Here is a 22,259-nt window from a genome sequence, read left to right as displayed (position 1 = left end):
TTAATTATCACTATTACTTCTGCATGGCAAGACTAGTATTTCTTTGTGTGTGTGTGTATGTGTGTGTGTGTGTGTGTGTCTGTCTGTCTGTCTGTCTGTCTCACAGTATCTCCTGTAGCCCAAGCTATTCTCTAACTCATTATGTCACTGAGGATAACCTCCTGATCCTCCAGCCTGGGATTGCAGGAATGCACTACTAACATGCCCAGTTTAGGATTATTTCTATTAATGGCTTGCTTTCCTTCACAATTCCTGAAAATTTCAAGCTGTATCACATTACCAATTTTAAACAAGTTAATTTTTTTTCTAAAAGTTCTTACCAATGCCAGAAAATATTGAGCGATCACTCCAATTCCTTCCCCATTCTTTCCCATTTGCATTAGTATCACCAGTGTCTTGAGTCCAAGCAGATGGCTCTGTTTTCCTCTTGCCTGCAGAAGCAGGTGGGACAGAGTTCCACTTCTCCTCACTCAATTGTGAGGAGAGTTTTACAGACTTTTCACTCCAGCCTCCTCCATTGACAGTAAGATTTTCATTCAACCTTGAAGAAACTTAAAAGAAAGTAAAGATTAAAAACAGATATATGGTTTCTTGTTAAAAATGGGGTAATTCTGTATTTCTGTAGTAGCTCAGCTTATCAATACTTAGTACCTTTTCCTTCCCTCTTAGTGTCCTTTAAGTAGCTTAAGTATAAAAAGGTAAGCTATGAAGTTCTTATATGATTTTAAAGTTTGTTTCTGAGATAGGGTCTCACTATGTAGCTTAGTCTCATGGTTCTCCTACCTCTGCCTCGATATGCTGGGATTACAAGCATGCACCACAATGCCTGACTAACAGATTCCTTAATTTAAAAGTCAACAGAACATGCATACTAGTGATGTTCTCAATAGCAAAATGACTAACTAAAAACACATATCTAGTATACTCTGAATACTCACCACTATGAAAATGAAGACTTCTCCTTAGTTACATGTTCTTTCCTTAGATATAATTTTGTATATATTACATATAATAACTGCACATTAGAACCAAATGAGAAATTTAAATTGACACTATGTCATCAGAGCAAGCAATGGTGTTAAGAACAAGCACAAAGGGCTGAAGAGATGGCTCAGCGGTTAAGAGCATTGACTGCTCTTCCAGAGGTCATTGAATTCAATTCCCAGCAACCACATGATGGCTCACAACCATCTGTCATGGGATCCAATGCCCTCTTCTGGTGTGTCTGAAGACAGCTACAGTGTGCTCACATAAATGAAGTAAATAAATCTTAAAACAAACAAACAAAAAAGAATAAGCCCAAAATGAGAAGGTGACACTTTTCCTGTGACACTTTTGCTTTTAGGCTGATATACTGCTCTTCCTGCAGTAATGAAGAATGAGCAAATTAGGTTAATTTTGTGTGTGAAGCACTCAATAACCTTAAACTATATTCATTATAATATATTTGATACCATAAAGGAAGCCATTAAAATTTATAAGAGCTACATTTTCTTAAGATACAGAACAGTCTTTTATCCCAAACATGCCCATATTACATTCATGTCCAACAAAGATTCTTCTCTCTTGGATTAAATGATGCAAAAGGCAAAACTGTACATAAATTACTACTGAATGTTTTTATATATGTGTGTGTCTGTGGGAGCTAAAATATACCAAACCCCGAGTGTTAATATTCTTCCTTTTCCATTTTTCAAATTCTCTGGACTATGATCATATTAATTAAGAAATTAAAAATAACTTTAATCCGTTTTCTTTCCTTTAACATCATATAAGGAAAGAGACATATAGCCAAGTTTCTATTTTGATTGGCCTTCAGGTTAAGTGTCATGTAATTTCTCTCACCCTGCAGTGTAGAATCTCCTTTTCCAGATTTAAAGTTGCTAACTTGAACATTTAGATGAGAATCACCTGGGTTGAAATAGAAATAAAATTTATTTAATACTAAACAGGCTACTGTGCACATTAAATCAAGCGGAACATACAATTGCGATCTATAATAAATTGCTCCTTCAAGTGCCAGTTTTGACATTGGAAAAAGTGATTTTACAACATATTTCACATGTTCACAGGGAATTGAGTCATTAGTTACCACATTTTTAATCAATTAAAATGCCAAATCCTAGAAATTGCCCAAATATAAGTAGGGACCATTATTGTGCAATGCTTCTGAATTCTAAAGGTTCTTCTAGGTAAGAACTGAAAAACTGAGCTCTGAAATTGGATTCAACTTTGCCTCATCTTAACATGAGCTGCCTTTTCAATAATCCCAAAAGCAAACACACCAATTTAAGAAAACCGTTGCCACACTTGGGACTATAACATAGGAAATATGGTTTAAAAGTGAGAATTTATGTTTTAACATAAAAATTCCAATTCTCTGGCACAAAATAAGCACAACTATCACAATGTACCAAAACCATACCAAACTCAAATCCCATGAAATACAAGGTGCAAGCAAGAAGGCATGCCCAAATCAGTAACCAAACAAAAATACTCAAAGCATTGGTAACATATGACAGCAGAATGAATAAGGAAAGTTCATTACTGTACTATGGCAATAATTTCAGTTAAGTCAGCAGGCAAAACAAAACAAACAAACAAAACCTCCAAAAAAACAAAAATGAGGTTAAGAAGGTGATCTGCTAACAACTGAGGGATAGAAAACAGGGAGGTCACTAACAAAAGACAAAGGAAATAAACTAGTGCTCCCATGAAGTAGCTATCAATATTGGATTGCTTATGCATCTGAGTACTTGGTAGGAAGGACATTGGCTCAATCATCTTTGAAATTCTGGTTTAGCTTTATTAATACCTATAGAATTGCCAGAAACAAAACAAAAAACTGGGGTGGATAGACAGAACCTGCACTAACCAGAACATGCTTGTTTCATCTTGGAATGAAAGTGCCCAACATGCAGAATGGTGATAAATATTCCATTTAATCAATGTTTTATCCACTGTAAGAAATGGAGATGTAAGAGGATTGGGGCAAAGCAACACACACAAGGAAAAGAAGCAACAACATTCTCTAATGTGACTCAAGGCAGAAAGGCAAATTTTAATTTAATAAGCCATTCATTAGGCAATATTAACAACACTGCTGTTACATGGTAAACCAGGATGTGGTTCACAATACTCTCATGAAGAAGGGTATATCAGCACAAAGTTAGCAGTTCAAAAAGATTGTGACATATTTTGTACATCTGACTTAAAGTAGTTTGACTTGATGCACCACTCTTATGTTCCACTAATATACCTTTATTCTTCTTGGAACCAACAGGAAATGATGCAGTTGTAAGTTGCTCGGTGGTAACTGTGATGATATTTTCTATCCCAGGGATAGTTGAATCCAATGAACCAGAATCAGTCAGCACTTTATCACGTTTACGCTGTTGTCGTTTCTCTCTGTGACTAATTTTAGTTTCCCAGGCTCCTGACATAGCCCGAGAAAAAAGATGTTATTCAGTAGGGGAAGACAAAAAAGTTGTAGTTTTGAGGGAAAAAAAAAAATGGGGTGGACAGATATAATAAATTTAGATATTAAGCTAAAAACCAAGAGTGCTGATTATATTAATTTACCCTAAGAATTTATCCTAATCTCATGTTATACTAGGGAAAAAAACTATTTTTATTCTAGTTTTGTTTCTAACAAAATGTGTCAACTACAGTTAAGAAAAAGTGACAGAAAAGAATCGTCTCTTATCTTTTTATCCTGTTGGGTAGAAGTGACAGGAGAGTTATATGCTCCTGATACATGAGTTTAGGGTGTGATAATAAATGGCTTATTCAAGAATTTTGCACATAGCCTTTTAGGAATGGTATATTTAAGAAAAATGGGAAACTCCAAACCATATTTATAGGAAACAAAGACAAGATGAATGGCCTCTCAATTGCTCACAATATTGAGCAAACATAAATTTAAAGGATAAATAAGCACTATTAGATGCCTAAATGATTTAGATAACAAAGTATTTCTTAACAATGTCACAGAGCTTTATGATAAAATTTATGGCAATTAAAAAGAGCTACAAACAAGATTAAGTGAAACAATGGAGCTTTTATACCACACACCTCAGTTTAAAAAGTTAAATATTTTCTATAGGCCTTTCCCTTGCTCAAATACCTTCATCAACTTCCTTTCCATCATGGCGTGAACTGTTTTGCACTGCTTTAGCATCTGACTTTGATTTCTTCTTATTTTTCTTTGACTGAAATAGTAAAATAGAGTATTACTTGTTTTTGAAAAGGTAGGAGCCAGTAAAATACATAATAAAATGTATGAAACTGACAACTAAGATATTTCAGTTTGATTTAAAAAAACCAGTGTATTAAGTAGCAATGAGAGGTTATAATTGAGTGGTTGGTTACTTTATGCTAGTTACAGTAATTTTCTAATTTATTGTGCCCCCCCCCCACAGGGTTTCTCTGCATAGCCCTGGCTGTCCTAGAACTCACCCTTTAGATGAGGCTGGCCTCAAACTCAGAAATCTGCCTGCCTCTGCCTCCCAAGTGCTGGGATTAAAGGCATGTGGCACCAATGCCTAGCTTATAATTTATTCTTTAAAAATACAGAAGGTATTACCCCATTTTAGATATGAAAAAACAAAGGTAGAATAGGCTCTACTGTGTCATGTTAAATTTAGTAAGTAACGTTAAAATTGAAGGTTTGCTTGGTTCCAAAACCACACTATGCTCTTACACAAAATGTGTCCTACATTATAGTAGAAATATACTGCAATATGCTGTTCTAGGAACAATGAAATTACAACCCACCATCATTTTCCAAAGGAAAATTATGTACTAAATAGTGGTTTGATTGTATAAGATATATTGCTGATACCCTATGTACTACTAATCAATGAATTAATTATATAAAGCAGGGAGTATTTGGTCAAAGCAAGGTGGGAAAAAAAAACCCCTCAGATTGCATATGCTTAACAGTTCAATAAAGATAAAAATACCATCACAAGATACATAAATTCTGGAACAGTCTTCCAACTCCTTACTGCTAATTTTATATTCTCCTTTCAAAAGTGTGCCAAAAACGCCACATGATTTCTGTATTTAGATACATATCTCCAGAAAAGAAATAACATTAACAATATAGCAGGGTTTTGGTGCTGTTGTTTTATCGAGATAAGCTCTCCTTTACCCTAAGCTGACCTCAAATATAGCAGAGGATGACCTCAAATTCCTAAGCCTCCTGCCTCTTCCTCTGAAGTGCTGGAATTATAGTATTGACACACTTCAATTATAGGTGTGCACCACCATACCCAGCCTTAAACATCTGGTTATACATATACTGTAGTCACTCATTTAGTTACTTACTGAGATTAGCTATTCACTCATTACTGTACACCATCTTTAAGTTACAGGTTACACCGGGTAATGGTGGGGCACGCCTTTAATCCCAGCACTGGGGAGGCAGAGGCAGGTGGATTTCTGAGTTCCAGGACAGCCTGGCCTACAGAGTGAGTTCCAGGACAGCCAGGGCTACACAGAGAAACCCTGTCTTGAAAAATCAAAAGTTACAGGTTACGTTTTAATTATAAGATATTTATAATATGAATAAACAATAGTATAGCTTGAATGAACTGAATAGATGGCAAAGTGCTTTTCCTGTCTGAGGAACTTGCAAATAGAGTCAGCCTTATACACTTGTGAGTTTTTCATCTATCATTTCAACCAACTTCATTTGGAAATACATGGAATAAGATGCTCCTGTACATAAGCACAGACTTTTTTTGGTCAGCATTCCCTGAACAATACAATATGAAAACTATTTATATAGCATATATTATTAAGTACTGTAAATAATTTAGACACAACTAAAAGTATGGGAGGATATATGTGATAGATACTACAAACACAGTAACATTTTACAGTATAAGAGATTTAAGTACCTAAAAAGTATTGGTATCTGCATGGAGTTCAGGTGCCAATACCATACAGACACTGAGGGACAACTATATTCTTAAATGGTATGAATTGTGAAATGTAGTAAAAACTGTTTTAGACATGATAATCTATTTTTAAAAAATACTTTTTTTGTAAGTTGTTTTATTTTCTTCATAACTGATCTGCATTGGCTTTGAAAAGTTTTTATTATCATGTATTATGTTTAGCATACTGCTTTATTATATTTACTAGATTGTTCATATCTACTTTTTAAAAGAATTGTATTTGTAAAACTACCATTATAATTTTCTTTAGCCCTAAATAGAAACCTTGACTCCATTAGCAGTCATTCCCGGGCTCCCTTTCTTCACTGAACTACTTATTCCTGTCATTACAATTCACAAGAAAAGGTAACACATTGAATAGCTGCTATAGTTCAGAGCACAGACAAGCTTAGTCTATTAAAGGCTAGAGAAGTCAGTGTTTTAAGCTTTAAAGGCCAGATGACTTTTAAACAACCATATCTCTAGTATTAATTCAGGCTTACACAACATAAAAGTGAACTGATGGACTGTTCTGATAAAACTTTATTCATGGAATAAAAAATCAGGACAGATTTGGGAGCCAGAGTCGGCCGTTTCCAGTTTAGCAAAGAACTGCCTAGCATAAATATAATGTAAGCTTTATAGATAAAATTAACATTTATAAAATAGTTTATAAAGGTAGACATTTAATATATCTAAAATAATATCATTTCAATGAGTATTATTAAAAATATTTTAGTGAATTAATGACTAATGAGAGTATGAAAAAAGGAATCTAAGTCTTTGATATCTGGAGTAATCATGGCTAATCTTGTCTGAAACCTAGTGTATACAGTATATCTAATCTCAATTCAGATTAGTTATATTTTGAGTAATTGATATCCACATGTGGCTAGTGGTTTCTATAATCAATAGTATATGTCTCTAGAAACTATAGTAAACACTCCTTTATAGATAAGGAATTTGAGGTTATAAGAAGATTGCAGAAACTCTACAATCATGGGTTATTAAGTGTGAATCTAGGCATAAAGTCCAATTCTAAATCCAGACTTAGCAATTACAAATACCCTGTTAGTTTAACTAATTGCCAAAGCACATTTAATAATGATTATTAAAGATAAAATGATTTATGTAGTAGACAAATCAAGGTAAAGGTGAGCTAAAAAGCTTCCTTTCTGCTGTCTTGCTTTCAAATGCTAGAAGGTGCTACATAGGCTGCTGGGGGAGAATTGTCATCAATGGTCTCACTCTGCCAGGCAAGATGTGCCTGAGAGGAGCAATAGAGGAACAACTGGTATGGGAGTAACCAATCTCTTTGGATCTGAGGCCTGCTTCAAAGGAGGGAATTCACATTTAGTACTGTAAACATTAAAAAGGGGGGTGGTGAGGATGAGGCCATATGCTTTAGTGAGGGAGCTACAATGGTTTTGTTAAAGAAACATGCTGTAACTCTCAAAAGTACTTTCTAAATATTTGTTTATACCAGATTAGTGCTGCTGTCAGCTTTGGTAAAGAAGTTTATTTTTGCAATGAACAGTGGTTATTTCAGAGACTCACAATTGTTCAAAATACCGGGAATAAATGACTGAAATGCTCAGCCCTACATGGGACATCCCTTGGGGGCTTAAAGAACACCAAGGAAGAGGATTTTTGGAAAGGATACAAGAGCCAGAAGATGATTCGGAGTGTAGTTTCACAGGCAGGATATGATTATTACACTCTTTAACCCCCAGTATCTACACAAAACCTGTGCAAGAGGAGGCTTGTCAACATTCCGTCATGGAGTGAGGAGATGCTTACAAGGCCCTGTCCCTCTCTTAATTATTATAGTTAATGGGTTTTTTGGGAGGATAGGGTGAGGCATTTTCTTCAGTCATGTAGCCACTGGATACCCATGTTCCTATAAATAATACCTTATCCATGACCCTCTGAGATTAAATTGAGTTGTACAGCCCGCAAAAGATAGAAACTGGGGGGAAAAAAAAAGATAGATTATAGTTGCTCCAGTATAGTATACTAAGATTTGTCAGTAAATACCACCTTGGACTAGACTTAAATATGCTTCAACTTTACCACTATCTCTAAAAGTTTTTACCAAAAATATACATTCAGATGCGACTGAAAAATATTCAAGTAAACCTTTAAGATAAACATGCAATACATAGTTATTTGTCCCAGTTATCTTACTGACAAAGCCTTCTTTTGTGTATAGAGTCCAGTCATGTTATGAACATTCTGCCCCTGAACTCTATAACTAGCCCTAACTCTGCAGCAGAGGCAAGCCTTAAACTTGTGATTTTTCTTGTCTTGGCTTTTCATGTGGCTAAGATAACAGGCCTGTGCCCCTAACGTCTCACTTACTGCCTTACACTTTTAAGGAGATCTACTATAGCTAAGACATCTACGGGAAACCTTGACACAATAGCTTAACTTTCTTGTAATTATTCTCCCAACCCTATTTTGTTGTCATGTTCTACCATGAAATCAGGTAGATTATTAAATCTTGTCCAAACAATGTAACAGTAAAAATCCATGAGTTCCAGGACAGCCAGGGCTATACAGAGAAACCCTGTCTCAAAAAACCAAAAATCCTAAATAATTTGATTTAAAAATATAAATAATCTGAATAGGTATTTCTGAAAAGGCAACATGACCAATAAGTATATGAAGAAATGAGTAACACCCCAATCATCAGGGAAATGTAACTCAAAACTACAGAGAGATATTACTTTACCTCAGTTATCAATAAAACAAAATAATGGCCAGTGTGGGAAAATTCTGCTAATTAAGGTCAGAGCCTACCATTGACCTGACAGTCTTCTGGGGCTTGGCTTGTAATGGAGGATTCCCTTTACTTGCAGGGCTTCTCCTTCTCTGGGGAATTCTAAGCTCACATTTGCCTCAACCTGAGGAATGTCACATAGCCTCAATTTGATTACAGGATCAATTTCCTTTCTTTCAATAAGAACCTGTTCAGTCCACACCTAAGATTCCTGAAATGTTTCTCCATCCTAACGAAGCATCGCAGGTATTCTAAGCCCAATGACATTTGCCCATCCTGGATGTTCCTACCTTTATTCCCCTCAAACTTTGCAAGTACTAAATCACCCTAAGTAAAGGTGATGGCCTCCTGATAGCTGGCCCTGATGTGGTCCTTCATGAATCAGCAATCTGCCCACGAGGGCAGAGAGATGGTTCAGTAGATGTGCTTGTAATGCAAGCCCAAGATCTGATTTTTATCCAGAATCTGCAGAACCCATTTAATGTAGAGGCTGGCAAGCATCTGTAATCTCAGAACTACATTGAGGAATAAGGAGGCAGAGTCAGGAGTATTCAGGGCAGCAGAATCGAGACTGCTTCAACAAGGTATGAGAGAATCAATTCCCAAATGCTGTTTCTGACCTCCACACACATTTTGTAGTACACACGTCTACTCATATATGCACACACACCCATGATGGTGAGCTATAAACAAAGAAACTGTACTGTTGGGAAGGTAAACTGACACAGCCAGTACCACAAACATTATGGAAGGTCCTCAAAAATAAAAATAGACCTACTGTATAATTTAGCAACACTCTGTTTAGATATATATCCAAGGAAGTGAAATCATTCTGTCAAGGAGATATTGTACGCTTCCATTCAACTGGGGGATTTTAAAGAATTAGTAAGGGGTTGGAGAGATGGCTCAGCAGTTAAGAGCACTGACTGCTCTTCCAGAGGTCCTGAGTTCAATTCCCAGCAACCACATTCCCAGCTCACAACCATCTGTAACGGGATCCGATGCACTCTTCTGGTGTGTCTGAAGACAGCTACAATGTACTCATACACATAAAATAAATCTTAAAAAAGTAACATGGAAATATAAAAGTGTAGGGAAGATGACAGACGCACACAATATTGGGGGCAATAGCTCTAATGTTCTCCAGAACAGAATGGTAATTATAGTCTACAACAATTAATCATACATTTTCAAAACAACTACTGAAAAAGGGATGGAAGGTACTCACTAGACAGAAATGCTAGTATCTGAAATGATGAAAGACACTGATAACTCTGATTTGACAATTGCATATTTATATTCAATTATGTTATTAAACTCCATAAATAGGTACAAATATTTTATCAATTAAAAAAAAAAACCAGCCTTTTCTTGAATGAGCTCTATACAACCAAGATTTATAAGCTATTTGCTATGTGTCAGATGTCAATTTTGAAGCTAAGTATAGAAAACTAAATGCTATTGAATATCAGCTCTGCCAAACACATAAGTAAACAGATATTAGGAAATATTCTCATCTTCAAGTACTACCTTTCCCCTCTTTAAATTGAAAATACATTCTTTTCTCATACAATATATCCCGATTATATCCCTCCTCCTACTCTTTCCAGTTTCTCCTATTTGGATCTATTCCCTTTGTACTTTATTAGAAAAGAGCATGTTTCAAGAGATAACAACAAAACATAGCAAAATAAAACATGGTAAGATAAAACAAAGACAGTCACATCAAAGTTGAATAAGGCAAAAGAATAGAAGAAAAGGCACAAAAATCAAGGGACTCACTTGTTTACACACTCAGGAATAAGGGCTACCTTCTTAATGTTTAACTTCCAGCAAGTCTATACTAGTGTATTCATTCATCTTCATTCCTTCTATTAAAGAAAACAAACAAACAAACAAAAAAACAAAACAAAAACTAAGAGGTGCTGCTTGGAAGATAGTTCAGTGGGTAAAGTGCTTGTCATGCAAGCAGGAGGTCCCAAATCCGGATTTGTCAATACCTATGTAAAAGCTGGGTGTAATGGCATGTAACAGATTTCAGGAGCTGGTTATCCAGCCAGTCCAGCCACACAAAGTTCCAGTTTTAGTGAGATCTTGTATCAAAAATACAGTGGAGTGGCTGGAGAGGTGGCACAATCCACACAGAGGCTCACAACTACCTCAAACACCAGTTCTAGAGGATCTGACACCCTCTTCTGACATTCTCAGGTTTCTGCATACATGTGTAATAAGCTCATGAAAGCAAATATGCAATACACATAAATGTCTAAAAAAAATTAATACAGTGAGAAAACTGATTGAAAAAACATCCTAACCTCTAGTCTCTATGCATACACAGGCAAGCATAAATGTATTCACACATGCACACACACAACTGCAGATGCTTCCCATCACCTGTAAAGTCTGGCCTCCTTGTATGATATGTAAAGGGTCTTCTATAAACAGATTTCAACTGCATTTATATTCCTTTACTCACACATAAAAACTTTGGTTGTAAGACTGTTATTTATACATTTTTGTCTTTAAGCTGCATGAATCTGAACAAAGTGTTATGGCTACTGTTAGGGTAACTATTTTTTGGTTCTCTACCTCATGTTCAATGCTTGATATTTATACTAACTTTTTGGATACAGCTCAAGTTCCATTCCATTTGCCACCTCCCCCCCCGCCCCCCAATATTCTTTGACCCTCAACCTGCCACCTGTACTAGTGATTGGATTCAGGGCCTTTCTATTCTTGTAAATATGTAGAACAATGTATTTGTAAGTATTTAAAACTCACAAACTTAGTCCTCTGTCATTACCTTTCCTGATTTCCAATACTGTTTTAACTTTCTGTGTGTAAGTAAATTTTTTTTCCTAGCAATTTCTTGCTAGACAAGAGAATAAGAGATTTCATTATATTCAACAAAATGTCCGATTTCAGTGTTCCACTGCCAACACAACGAAAAAATGTGCTCTTGAGTAACTCATTCTAACAGCAGAAAGAAGCAGAGGCTCAGATGCTAAAGAAACACTTCCAAGAGTATCTGAATGATACTTAATTCATCAGATGGATCCTAAAAAACAGTATGCCAAGTAAGCATGTTTGTACTGTATCCCATTTAAATGTCTCCTGTTTTTTTCTCATTTCACGTACATAAAACAGATACAAAAATGTAGACCATTGAAAGAAATACGTCTATAAATGTGTCCACATAAATGAGCACATATATTTATACATGTTCTATTACTTCACTTCTGAGAGAATGAGTTAAATGGACAATAGACAACAGCTTTTGTTTGGTTCATTACTTTCTTTTTTTCTCTCTCTCTCTCTCTCTCTCTCTCTCTCTCTCTCTCTCTCTCTCTCTCTCTCTCTCTTTTCGTTCTTGGTTTTGAGAGACACTGTTTCTCCACGTAGCCCTTACTGCCTCTGCCTTGAGTTCTGGGATTATAGTCATGTGCCACTGCTGCCCAGCCTGTGACTTGGTATTTCCATTCTGAAATGACTCCATTTTTTTTCAGATTTAGACAATGGAAACAGTTTAATAATTGTTAAACCCACTATGACTTCTTTCTAAAACTGTTAAATATGTATATTTAGATGTAAATATGTATGTCTTTGCACACACACACACACACACACACACACACACACACACACACACACACAGAGTTGGGCACAGAGGGCCAAACCTTTTTAATCCCAGTACTCCAAAAGCAAAGGCAGGCAGAACTGTGTAAACTTGAGGCCACCTGGTCAATACAGTGAATCCAGGACAGGCAGGGCTACAGAGTAAGATCCCATTTAAAAAAAAAAACAACACAGCAAAAATTTATATATATATGAGACATTTATTCATCACATTACATATAGCAGTATATATATGTAATATAACATATGGCAATAATTTAAGAAATTATAATGTATGCGAGACAAATTTAGAGAATTCCTTAGAAATTCTTAGAATCTCCTTAGGAATTACCCAAAATATGCAAATAAGTTGTCCCAACATTCAATTGTGAATCCAGGTAAACTCATTTAATACTTAAAAGTGTGTATATACTTGAAAAACAGCCATGGCTTGTAAAGCTCTTACTTAAATTCTGACTCTATTTTCTAACATACATTACACAAATGCAAGCAGATAAGCACTCTGTGTCTCAGGAGGCGTTCAGTATTGCTACAGGCTATTCTAGTTGATCCTTGTTTTAATGCATGCTGCTCTGGGTTGTTTTGTTTGGTCACATTCTTAAATCTCTTGGTCAGAGAATACTTTTGGATACTAAGGACATTTAGTTATGTTAATTTATTTCAAAATAATCACAATTATCTATGTAACTATATCTATATAGTGATATTTTTCACATCAAATGACAATGTGAGAACATCATTTCAAACATCTTTAATGGTTTTTTTGAATAACTAATTTAACTATCTACTTCTGTGTCCAAACTACTGCAATAACTTGTTTTGATTGTGGACCATGAAGAAAATGCAGAGATGCTCACAAACTTGTGAACAGCTTTAACCCAGGGTACCGTGCATGGTAGGCAAATGATCTATTACTGAGCTACGATCCAGGCTCACACAGACATCTATCCAATGGAGAAAGGAGGAGAAATTTTCCCCCTCTTCAGATAATTCTGAGCATTCTCCCTTACTATTACATCAGATTAGTGTTTCCAGGGTTGGAAAAGATTAGAAGAAAAAAAGAAAACAACAAATAATTACTAAAAGGCATGAGATTTCTTTGGGGAATGAGGAAATTATTATGTAATTTGATTGTGGCTGTATGTAGTTTGTTTGTTTGTTTTTGTTTTTTAAAAAGACAGGATTTCACTGTGTAACTCTAGCTGTTCTGGAGCTCACAGAAATCCACCTGCCTCTGCCTCCTGAGTGCAAGGGTTAAAGGTGTGCACCTCCATGCTATGGTGCTTTGAATATGTCTGGTCCAGTGAGTGGCACTATTAGGTGGTGTGACCATGCTGAAGAAGTGAGGAAGAAGTATGTCACTCTGGGTGTGGGCTTTGAGGCCCTCCTCTTAGGTGCCTGGAAGCCAGCCTTCTATTTGCCTTGCTCCTCCAGTGCCATGCCTGCTTGGATGCTGCCATGCTTCCTGCCATGATAATAATGAATTAAACCTCGGAAACTGTAAGCCAGCTCTAATTAAATGTCCTTTATAAGCCCTGGTAATGATGTCTCTTTACAAAAATAAAACCCTAAGATGCCCCAACTTGTAGGACATAAACAACAGGGTTCTTGAGGGAAGGGAGCTATGACGACAGATTTGGGGATCAGAAAACTCGAAGACAGGCCAAACAGTGGTGCTAGGTATCACATTAAGGTCAAAGGAATGGAAAGGAGTGCCCTCTTTGTAAAAGAAAAGGCATGCCCTTATTGTAAAAGAAAAGGCATGCCCTCATTGCAAAATGTCCCAAACAGAAGCAAGATAGTGGAAGAAGCAAAAGAGTGTTAGTTAGATAATGGCCCAGGGACAAGATTCCAGGGGCTTCTGGGCCCCAACACTAAGTTACATGCCCAATTTAGTAATTTAAAAAAAAAAAAAAAAAAAAAGGAAGGGAAGGGAAGGGGAAGGGGAAGAGGAAGGGGAAGGGAAAGGGAAATGAATGTGGCAGGACCTGAGAAAGGTTAAGAAGTTGAAATTAGGTTAGTTCCATAGGCAGGGATCAAAACTGGAGTGTCTGGCTGGAAAGATGGCTCACTGGTTAAGAGGCTTATTGTTTTGCAGTGGATCCAAGCTCGTTTTCAGCACCCACATTGGCAATTAGGAACTGTATGTATCAGGTATTTGATGCCCCCACCACCTTCTCATGTATCTGCATGTACACCATGCACATAAATTTACAGGCATATAGTTAAATAAATAAAAAACAAGAAAGAAAAAAACTGTAAAATGCCTTCTAAGCTGAGAAAACATGAAGGATTTTTAGCAAATAAACTATCTGTAAATAAAGTTTCAGAGGATCCACACGCAGAGGCAAAACACCCATACACATAAAATAAATCTTTAAAAACCTTTTCATACTCTACCATATTAAAATTAACTTTGAATATTTAATGTTTTTTGTTGTTTTGCTTTAAAAGATAGGGTGTCCTATGTAACCTTGGCTGGCCTTGAACACAGAGATCTGTCCGCCGGTACAGTGCTGAGATGAAAGGCTTACATTACCATGCCTAGTTTATACATGACTCCATAGTATAATTGGCTGACTACAAAATACTGGTTCACTAACAAATTTTATGAAATGGTAAGATATTCCATTGTAGATTTCTTTTTCTTTTTTTTGAGACAGGATCTCATGTAGCCTAAGATGGCTTCAAACTGAACTAGTACTTACCTTGCTTGAAACTATCCTTGAATTTCTGATCCTACTGCTCCTACCTCCCAAATTCTGGGATGAAAAGCATGTTCCACCATACCAGGCTTTTAAAAAAAAATTTCATATTTATAATATCAAAAGTGATATCAGAAACTGTAAGTATTAGAAGTTGTTAATGTCATGATAGCAAATCTAAATCTTCCAAATTTCTAATTTTCATTTGACAGGTCCTTTTATCATTTGCAGTAAACACTATCTTGTTTTCCTTGTCCTGATGGAATAATTTTATTTTTGAGAAAATGCCTATAGGTAGATACCCATGTCTGAAAAGCCAACCATTTCAAAGAAAGCAGAATGAGGTAGGTTGCTAGTTCGTCTTACCACTCACTGTGCAAGCGGTCTCCTTCGTCACTGTCCTTCAGTATGAAAGCACACCTTTATACAGTCACATTTCACCAGGCAAAACAGCTAAAAATCAGGGAAGTGCTTGCTTCCAAGTCTGACAACCCAAGTCCATCATCAACCTCTAAATCCACAAGGTAGAATGAGAGAAACAATTCCTCTTTGCAAATTATCCTGACCATATGTTTGCCCACATACATATACACACAAAATAAATGTAATAATACAGATTAGGAATTAAGATTAACAATTTTTTATTACATCCTTCTTAAAGCACTCTTAAGTGAAACTAGCAAACTTTCTTCTTCCAAAATGCAGTAAGAACAAAGCAGCTATAGTTCAGTACTGCTCTCTTGAGTCATGGTAAAGAGCCAGTAATTTCTTTCTTCTTCTCCCCTCCCCCTTTAATTTTTGTATTTGCTTTACATCCTAATAGAAGCCCCCCTCCTACCAGCTCCTCCCCCAACATCTCCTCTCCCACCCCCTCTCCTTCTCCTCTGAGAAGGGGGAGGACCCCTGGGTATTATTAGCCCATCCAGGCACATATAGAACTGGGGCCTCTCCCACTAAGGCTAGACAAGGCAGCCAGGCTGGGAGAAAAGGATCCACAGGCAGGAAACAGAGTCAGAGACAACCCCCACTCCAGTTGTTGGGGGGACCCACATGAAGACCAAGTTGCACATCTGCTGCATATGTGCAGGAGCCAGTAATTTTACCCACTGCTTTGGCACCATCAGTACAAATATCAACATAGTAAAAAAGGCAAATCATGTTTTAATTACTATGACAATAGTTTTGTTTTCAGGGATTCGACCAAAGGGTCCTTAGAATTCTTTCTCAGGGATTCAATGACCAAATTTTGAGAATTGCTGCCTTAGAGTAATTGAAGTATTATTACCAGCTATGTGGTCTTGTGTAGTTAGCTATTTATTTATTTGGCTATTAAAGATAAATAAAACACCTCCTTGGTTTTGCTTATTAGGATGAAGCAATATGAAAATATTTTGCTCATTGAATGCTGTTAGTTCTTATAATGAGTATTAGGAATGATATTAGGATTTCAGTGGATATCACTGACTTTATCTTTTAATAATTTACTAATAACCAACCTTTATACATTTTGTTTATGACTGGTTTTCTAATTAGAAATTTTTACATTTCCTCCTTTAATTCAGACTTGTATAATTCCAGATGAAAAATGGATGCATTAATCAGAAATACTGCTGACAGATGAATCGGCCTAAAGCTTTACATATATGTAAATTAAAAAGAAAAAAAATCATATGCCCCTCCAACTTGACTTCCTAAGCGTCTTTAAGGCTTTTTCCCCCGAGTATGAATAATATCCACATTCATTTGATTTTCTCCCTCCAAAACTGACTTCCCTCTCCCGTTACTAAAAAACCATCCATCTTTAGTTAAATCAGTATTCTCTCTTTTTTTCCCCTTTCCTTTCTTTTTGAGACAGAGTCTCATTATGTAGCCCTGGCTGTCCTGGAATTCACTATGTGTACCAGGGTGGCCTTTAACTTACAGAGATGCATTGCTTCTTCCTCCAGAAGCTATATTAAAGTGTGCACCATCATCCCCAGCAAGTTAATCTTTTCTGGCTACCCCAGTAGGATTTCGTTTCTCCTTTCTCCATTGAATACCTGGTACCAAATAACCTATTTTATTAGACAGTTTCTCTATTCGCCTTCCCAGATAGTTTCTTTGTTTGCTTCTCCTTACTCAGACTGCAATATTTCTGAGGGTAAAAATATATAGCTCTTAGGAGGCAGAGATAGGTAGATCTTTTGAATTCAAGGCCAACCTGGTCTACAGATTAAGTTTCAGGATAGCCAGGGCTATGTAAAGAAACCCTATCTTAAAAAACAAAACCAACCAAACAAAAGAAACCAAAGAAACAAACAAAACAAATCCAAACAGATAAGCAGACAAATATAAAAACTATTATTATTTCTCTATCCCTTCAGTAATTATTTAGTACAGTGCCTGGCTAATAGCCCTGTATGATCTCTACTAGAAACTAGTTATCAATGAGGCACCGATTGCCTCCATATCAAAACAAAGATCTAGAAAACAAGTACATGTGGTGGCATGCACTTGTAATCCCAGCATTATGAAGGTGGAGGCAGGGGAATCTTAAGTTTGAAGCTAGTCTGGACTCTAAAAACAGACATTAAAATATATTAAAAAAAAAGTAAATAAAGCCAACCTAGAAAACTATGGCAATTTAATCTGATATACACAAATAAGCTTGCTCTAACTCTTCATATGTAAAATATGGGTGAATATTTTTTTCCTTTCTATATCAAGTTTTATCTCTATAGACTTAAACAAGAAAGACACCCAATATTATAACTTGAGATATAATTACTTTTTGTACAAATATCAAGCTCCATAGGGCTGGAGACAGCTCAGTGGTTCAGAGCAACTTTTCCAGAAGACCCAAGTTCAGTACCCGATGCCCTTGATAGGCAGCTCACAACTCCGAAACTCCAGCTCCTGGGGGGATACAATGCTCTCTTCTGGTCTTCACAAGAATGTAAAACACACTCTGAGCACACACGCACAGAGAAGCACTTGTGGAAGCCAGAGGACAATTTCTCCTACTATGGTGATGAGTTCTAGGGAACTGAACTTAGGTCTTCAGGCTTAGTGGCAAATGCCTTTACCTCTCAGCATAGAATTATTGGGGGATTGAATTTAGGTCTTCAAGCTTGGTGGCAAATGCTTTTACCTCTCAGCATAGAAATTATTTTGTTAAATAAAGTCAACTGTTTAACAAGTAGATAATTCAATTCCCCTAATAAGGGAAATCAGTTTAAACGATACACTGGACAATTTTACTAAGCATTTTTTACGTTAAAAAGTACATGATCATGAGTAACAGGATTCTATTATGATAGAATCATGTTAAGATTTGTATCAGACCTATGAAGCCAGAACCTCAAACAAAAGATACTCAAGTTGTAAATTACTTTAGACATAATGAAACATTTACTAATACCACTGTAATGTTTTTTTAAAAAATGGTGACACAGCCTTCTTTAAAAACAAAAAGAAACTTTTAACTTTTACCACCTACCCACGATTACTTCATATTTTGCAGTTTCCTTAAATGGAAGACTTACACTCCTATTAATCATGAAAGCATAATTTTATGTCATTAGCTTTATTAAAAACTTTGTATATATACGTTCCCAAGCTTACCTTTTCATTTTTCTTGTCTGTCTCTGGTGCCTGTTTTGCAGTTACACTTCGGGGATTTCTAACAACTTCATCCTCGGGTACTTCAACAGTCCGTCCATTTGGCTGCATAGGTAACAAGAAAACACTGTAATATCGAACTGACTGACAGATAAAACCAAAGATTTATAACTGGGAAATAACATTTATAAAAGGGTTGCTTTTATATATGCCCGTATCATCTAAATCTCATTGGACTAATGAGTGTTTTGTGGTGTGTTTGTGTGTGTATAAATGAATTTGTTTTTAAGTCTTTATTTACTTTTATTGTATGAATGTTTTGTTCTACATGTATGTCTATTAGCCATGTGTCCCTGTAGAGGTCAGAAGGCATCAAATCCCTGTAACAGAAGTTATAGATGACTGTGAACCCCTTTGTGGGTGCTGAGTATGGAACTTGGGTCCTCTGGAAAAGGAGCCCTCTCCAGCAGCCCCACCCCCACCCCATAATGAAAGATAAACAATTCTGTACCACAAATTTTCTGATCACACACAGTAGTTCCTCTAATTAAAGAAAAGAAAAAGAAAAAGAGACAGAAACAGAGGTAGTTACTAGGGGCTCTGAAATGTATTTACACTGTGATTACCATTAGCTGGGTAATCTCAGAACACCTAACTATCTCTAGATTTTATTTCTATAAGTTTGGCACTATTCAAGAGTCAGGAAACTTTTTTTTAAGTCGGGTTTTTTGTTGGTTTATTTAAATTATGTGTACATGTGTGTGATTTTGTGCATGTGAGTGTGGAGGCCAGAAGAGGCTGTGAGATCTTCTAGAGCTTAATTATAGGTGGTTGCAAATCACTCAATGTGGAAAACAAATTCAGGTCCTCTGAATGATCTTAACCTTTTTTGTTTGTTTTGAGATGGATTTTCTCTGTCCAGCTCTGGCTGGTCTAGAACTCATATTCACCTGACTCTGTTCCCCCTCCCTCCCTCTCCTCAAGTACTGGGAAGTAAACTTTTTTTCTACAGAACTAGACAGAAGATATTTTAGGATGTATGGATCATATAGTCTTTATTGAAACTGTAACTCGTCCACAGCAGCAGCAAAAAAAAAAAAAAAAAAGTAGGCAAGGATGATATACAGATCAACGAATGCTAGAAGACCCTAATGTTGCTTCTAATTTTATAATTTAATGGCTAAATCCCACTGTCACAGACACAAGCAAACAAACAAAACAATTAATTTATTCCTAACATTTTTAAAATGAGGGTGTTTGTGGGCAGAATCAAGTCTGTGATCTCCAAATCCACTTTGTAATCAGAATCGTTCCTACTTGCCCCCCTTTTACAATTCTGAGCTCTATTAACAGAAATGGAGACTAAGGAATTTGATAAAAGGAGCCCATGCTATTCATCCATTCTTTCTGAATCCCACATCACTTCTTTTCACTTATCTATTTCTCCATATTCAACCCATTACAGTCAGTAAATTAATGTTTAAGTTTTAAAAACTTTGTTTCTAATATTTGCAGAATAGACTTTTATCAAATTGTACATCACGGTACAGCTATATACTCAAGGAAAAAAAGAAGAATGTTAAATAACTGTGTGTTTCTTATGTGCTTTTTCTTTGGCTCTCCTCCCAACCTGCTTTTGCCTTGTCTTATTTGGTTTCCCTCCCCTCCCCTCCCCTCCCCTCCCCCTAAGATGCATGTATGTATACTAATAAGAAGGGAAAAGGGGTGTGGATTTGGGTGGCTGGGGAACTAGGAGTAGGCTGGAATGAGTTGGGGAAAGGGAAATCATAATATTTTATATGAAAAACTATATTTTAAATGTTTAAAAAATATCTATAATGTGACTTTACATGCATTGTTACAAACAGTCAAGCAGGAGCTGGAGAGATGGCTCAGTAGTTAAGAGCACTTGATGTTCTTGTAGAGAACCCATCACCCACATGGTGGCTCACAATCATAATAACTCTAACTCCAGGAGATCTGATACCCTCTTCTGTCCTCCCTTGGCACCAGACATGCATGCAAACCACTTATACACATAAAGTAAAATAAAAACAAATCTTTAAAAATATCAGACAGAGGGCTGGAGAGTTGGCTCAGTGGTTAAGAGCTCTGACTGCTCTTCCAGAAATCCTGAGTTCAATTCCTGGCAACCACATGGCAGCTCACAGCCACCTGTAATGGGATCTGATGCCCTCTTCTGGTGTGTTTGAAGATAGCTACAGTGTACTCATATAAATAAAATAAAAATATCTTTAAAAAAAATTCAGACAGACCATTTATATTTTAAAACCCTATTTGTAGGTTTTCCAAAGATTTGTGGCAGGAGTCAAAACAAAAGCTGTCTTCATAGTTGAATAAATGTCTAATGAGTTAACACTTAATCAGCTGGATCTCAACCTGTTAAAATAAGACGGTGAAAGTCAAAACCAAGTTTCCTTACTCTTGACCTGGTTTTCATTCTTCTGTGTTGTTGGTCACTCTGGGTAAGTGTGTGTCATAGGGTGGAACAGGACATAGAAAGGGAAGGTAAGGGCTGGTGAGATGGCTCAGTGGGTAAGAGCACCCGACTGCTCTTCTGAAGGTCCGGAGTTCAAATCCTAGCAACCACATGGTGGCTCACAACCATCTGTAACAAGATCTGATGCCCTCTTCTGGAGTGTCTGAAAACAGCTACAGTGTACTTACATATAATTAATAAATAAATAAATCTTAAAAAAAAAGGGGGGGGGGAGGTAAGAAACCTCAGGAGGCAATCTTTTAAATCTTGTCTTTGCTTTTAGGTGAAATCTTGCTATGTTGCCCAGGTTAGCCTCAAACTCATTATCTTTCTCACTTATCTTTTAAGGTGTAAGGTTAAGTGTGTGCTACCGGTCTGACTTCTTTTTTCTTTTAAACTGGTCTTAAACCCTTAGATATACGCAAATTTCCTACTTTAGCCTTCCAAGAAGCTAAGCCTATATATGAGAAAGCTATCATAGACTGTTTTTCAGTTCATATTAACTGTCTTCTTTCTCTAGCCGAACTTAACTGCTTTAATTTCCTGTGGTTAGTTTTTCCTTCCTCCTTCCTCCTCTTCACCTTCTCCTCCCCTCCCCTGAGACAAGGTCTCATTGTGCAACTCTTGTTATATATAGAACAGGTTGGCCCCGGCCTCTGGAGTGCTGGACTTAAAAGCCATGTGCTAGTGCACCTAGCCTGCTCTATCTCTCTATGTATCTCAACAATTTTTCCTTTTAAAAAAGGAAAAAAATAGGACAAGGCAAAAGGGGATTTGGAGGAGAGACCAGAAAAAGTACATAAGAAACACAGTTGTTCAACTTTCTTTACTTCCATTTCATTTGAGCAGCCTTTACTTAACAGGATTGCAAAACAATCTGTATCTGAGGTAAGCATTTATAAAGTTTAAGGAGTGACTTCTAACATGAGCCCTATTTTCACTTAGGCATGTAAATTTTATACCTAGCTACAAAATTTGGACAACATAACTTGAAAGTACTTGGAAAGCCGGGCGTGGTGGCACACGCCTTTAATCCCAGCACTTGGGAGGCAGAGGCAGGCGGATTTCTGAGTTCGAGGTCAGCCTGGTCT

The 22,259-nt window shown here is 36.6% G+C and overlaps 1 protein-coding gene across 4 annotated transcripts in view; it reads right to left on the bottom strand.

Moving 5' to 3' along the window:
- The window catches only part of Mtdh (metadherin), a 61,368-nt gene that overhangs the window by 24,451 nt on the left and 14,658 nt on the right, over positions 1 to 22,259 (bottom strand). For all 4 annotated transcript variants that reach the window (XM_029547897.1, XM_029547899.1, XM_021216369.2 and 1 more), the window contains exons 2-6: positions 18,672 to 18,773; positions 4,127 to 4,211; positions 3,260 to 3,436; positions 1,846 to 1,911; positions 321 to 551 (exon numbers count right to left, since the gene is read on the bottom strand). In XM_029547897.1, coding sequence (XP_029403757.1) covers positions 321 to 551; positions 1,846 to 1,911; positions 3,260 to 3,436; positions 4,127 to 4,211; positions 18,672 to 18,773 — 661 coding nt within the window. The remainder of the gene's footprint in view (positions 1 to 320; positions 552 to 1,845; positions 1,912 to 3,259; positions 3,437 to 4,126; positions 4,212 to 18,671; positions 18,774 to 22,259) is intronic.

This window comes from Mus pahari, chromosome 17 (assembly GCF_900095145.1).
Source record: "Mus pahari chromosome 17, PAHARI_EIJ_v1.1, whole genome shotgun sequence".
Taxonomy (NCBI): Eukaryota; Metazoa; Chordata; class Mammalia; order Rodentia; family Muridae; genus Mus; species Mus pahari.
Note: the sequence above shows the minus strand (reverse complement) of the source record. Positions and strands in the feature narration are given on the sequence as shown.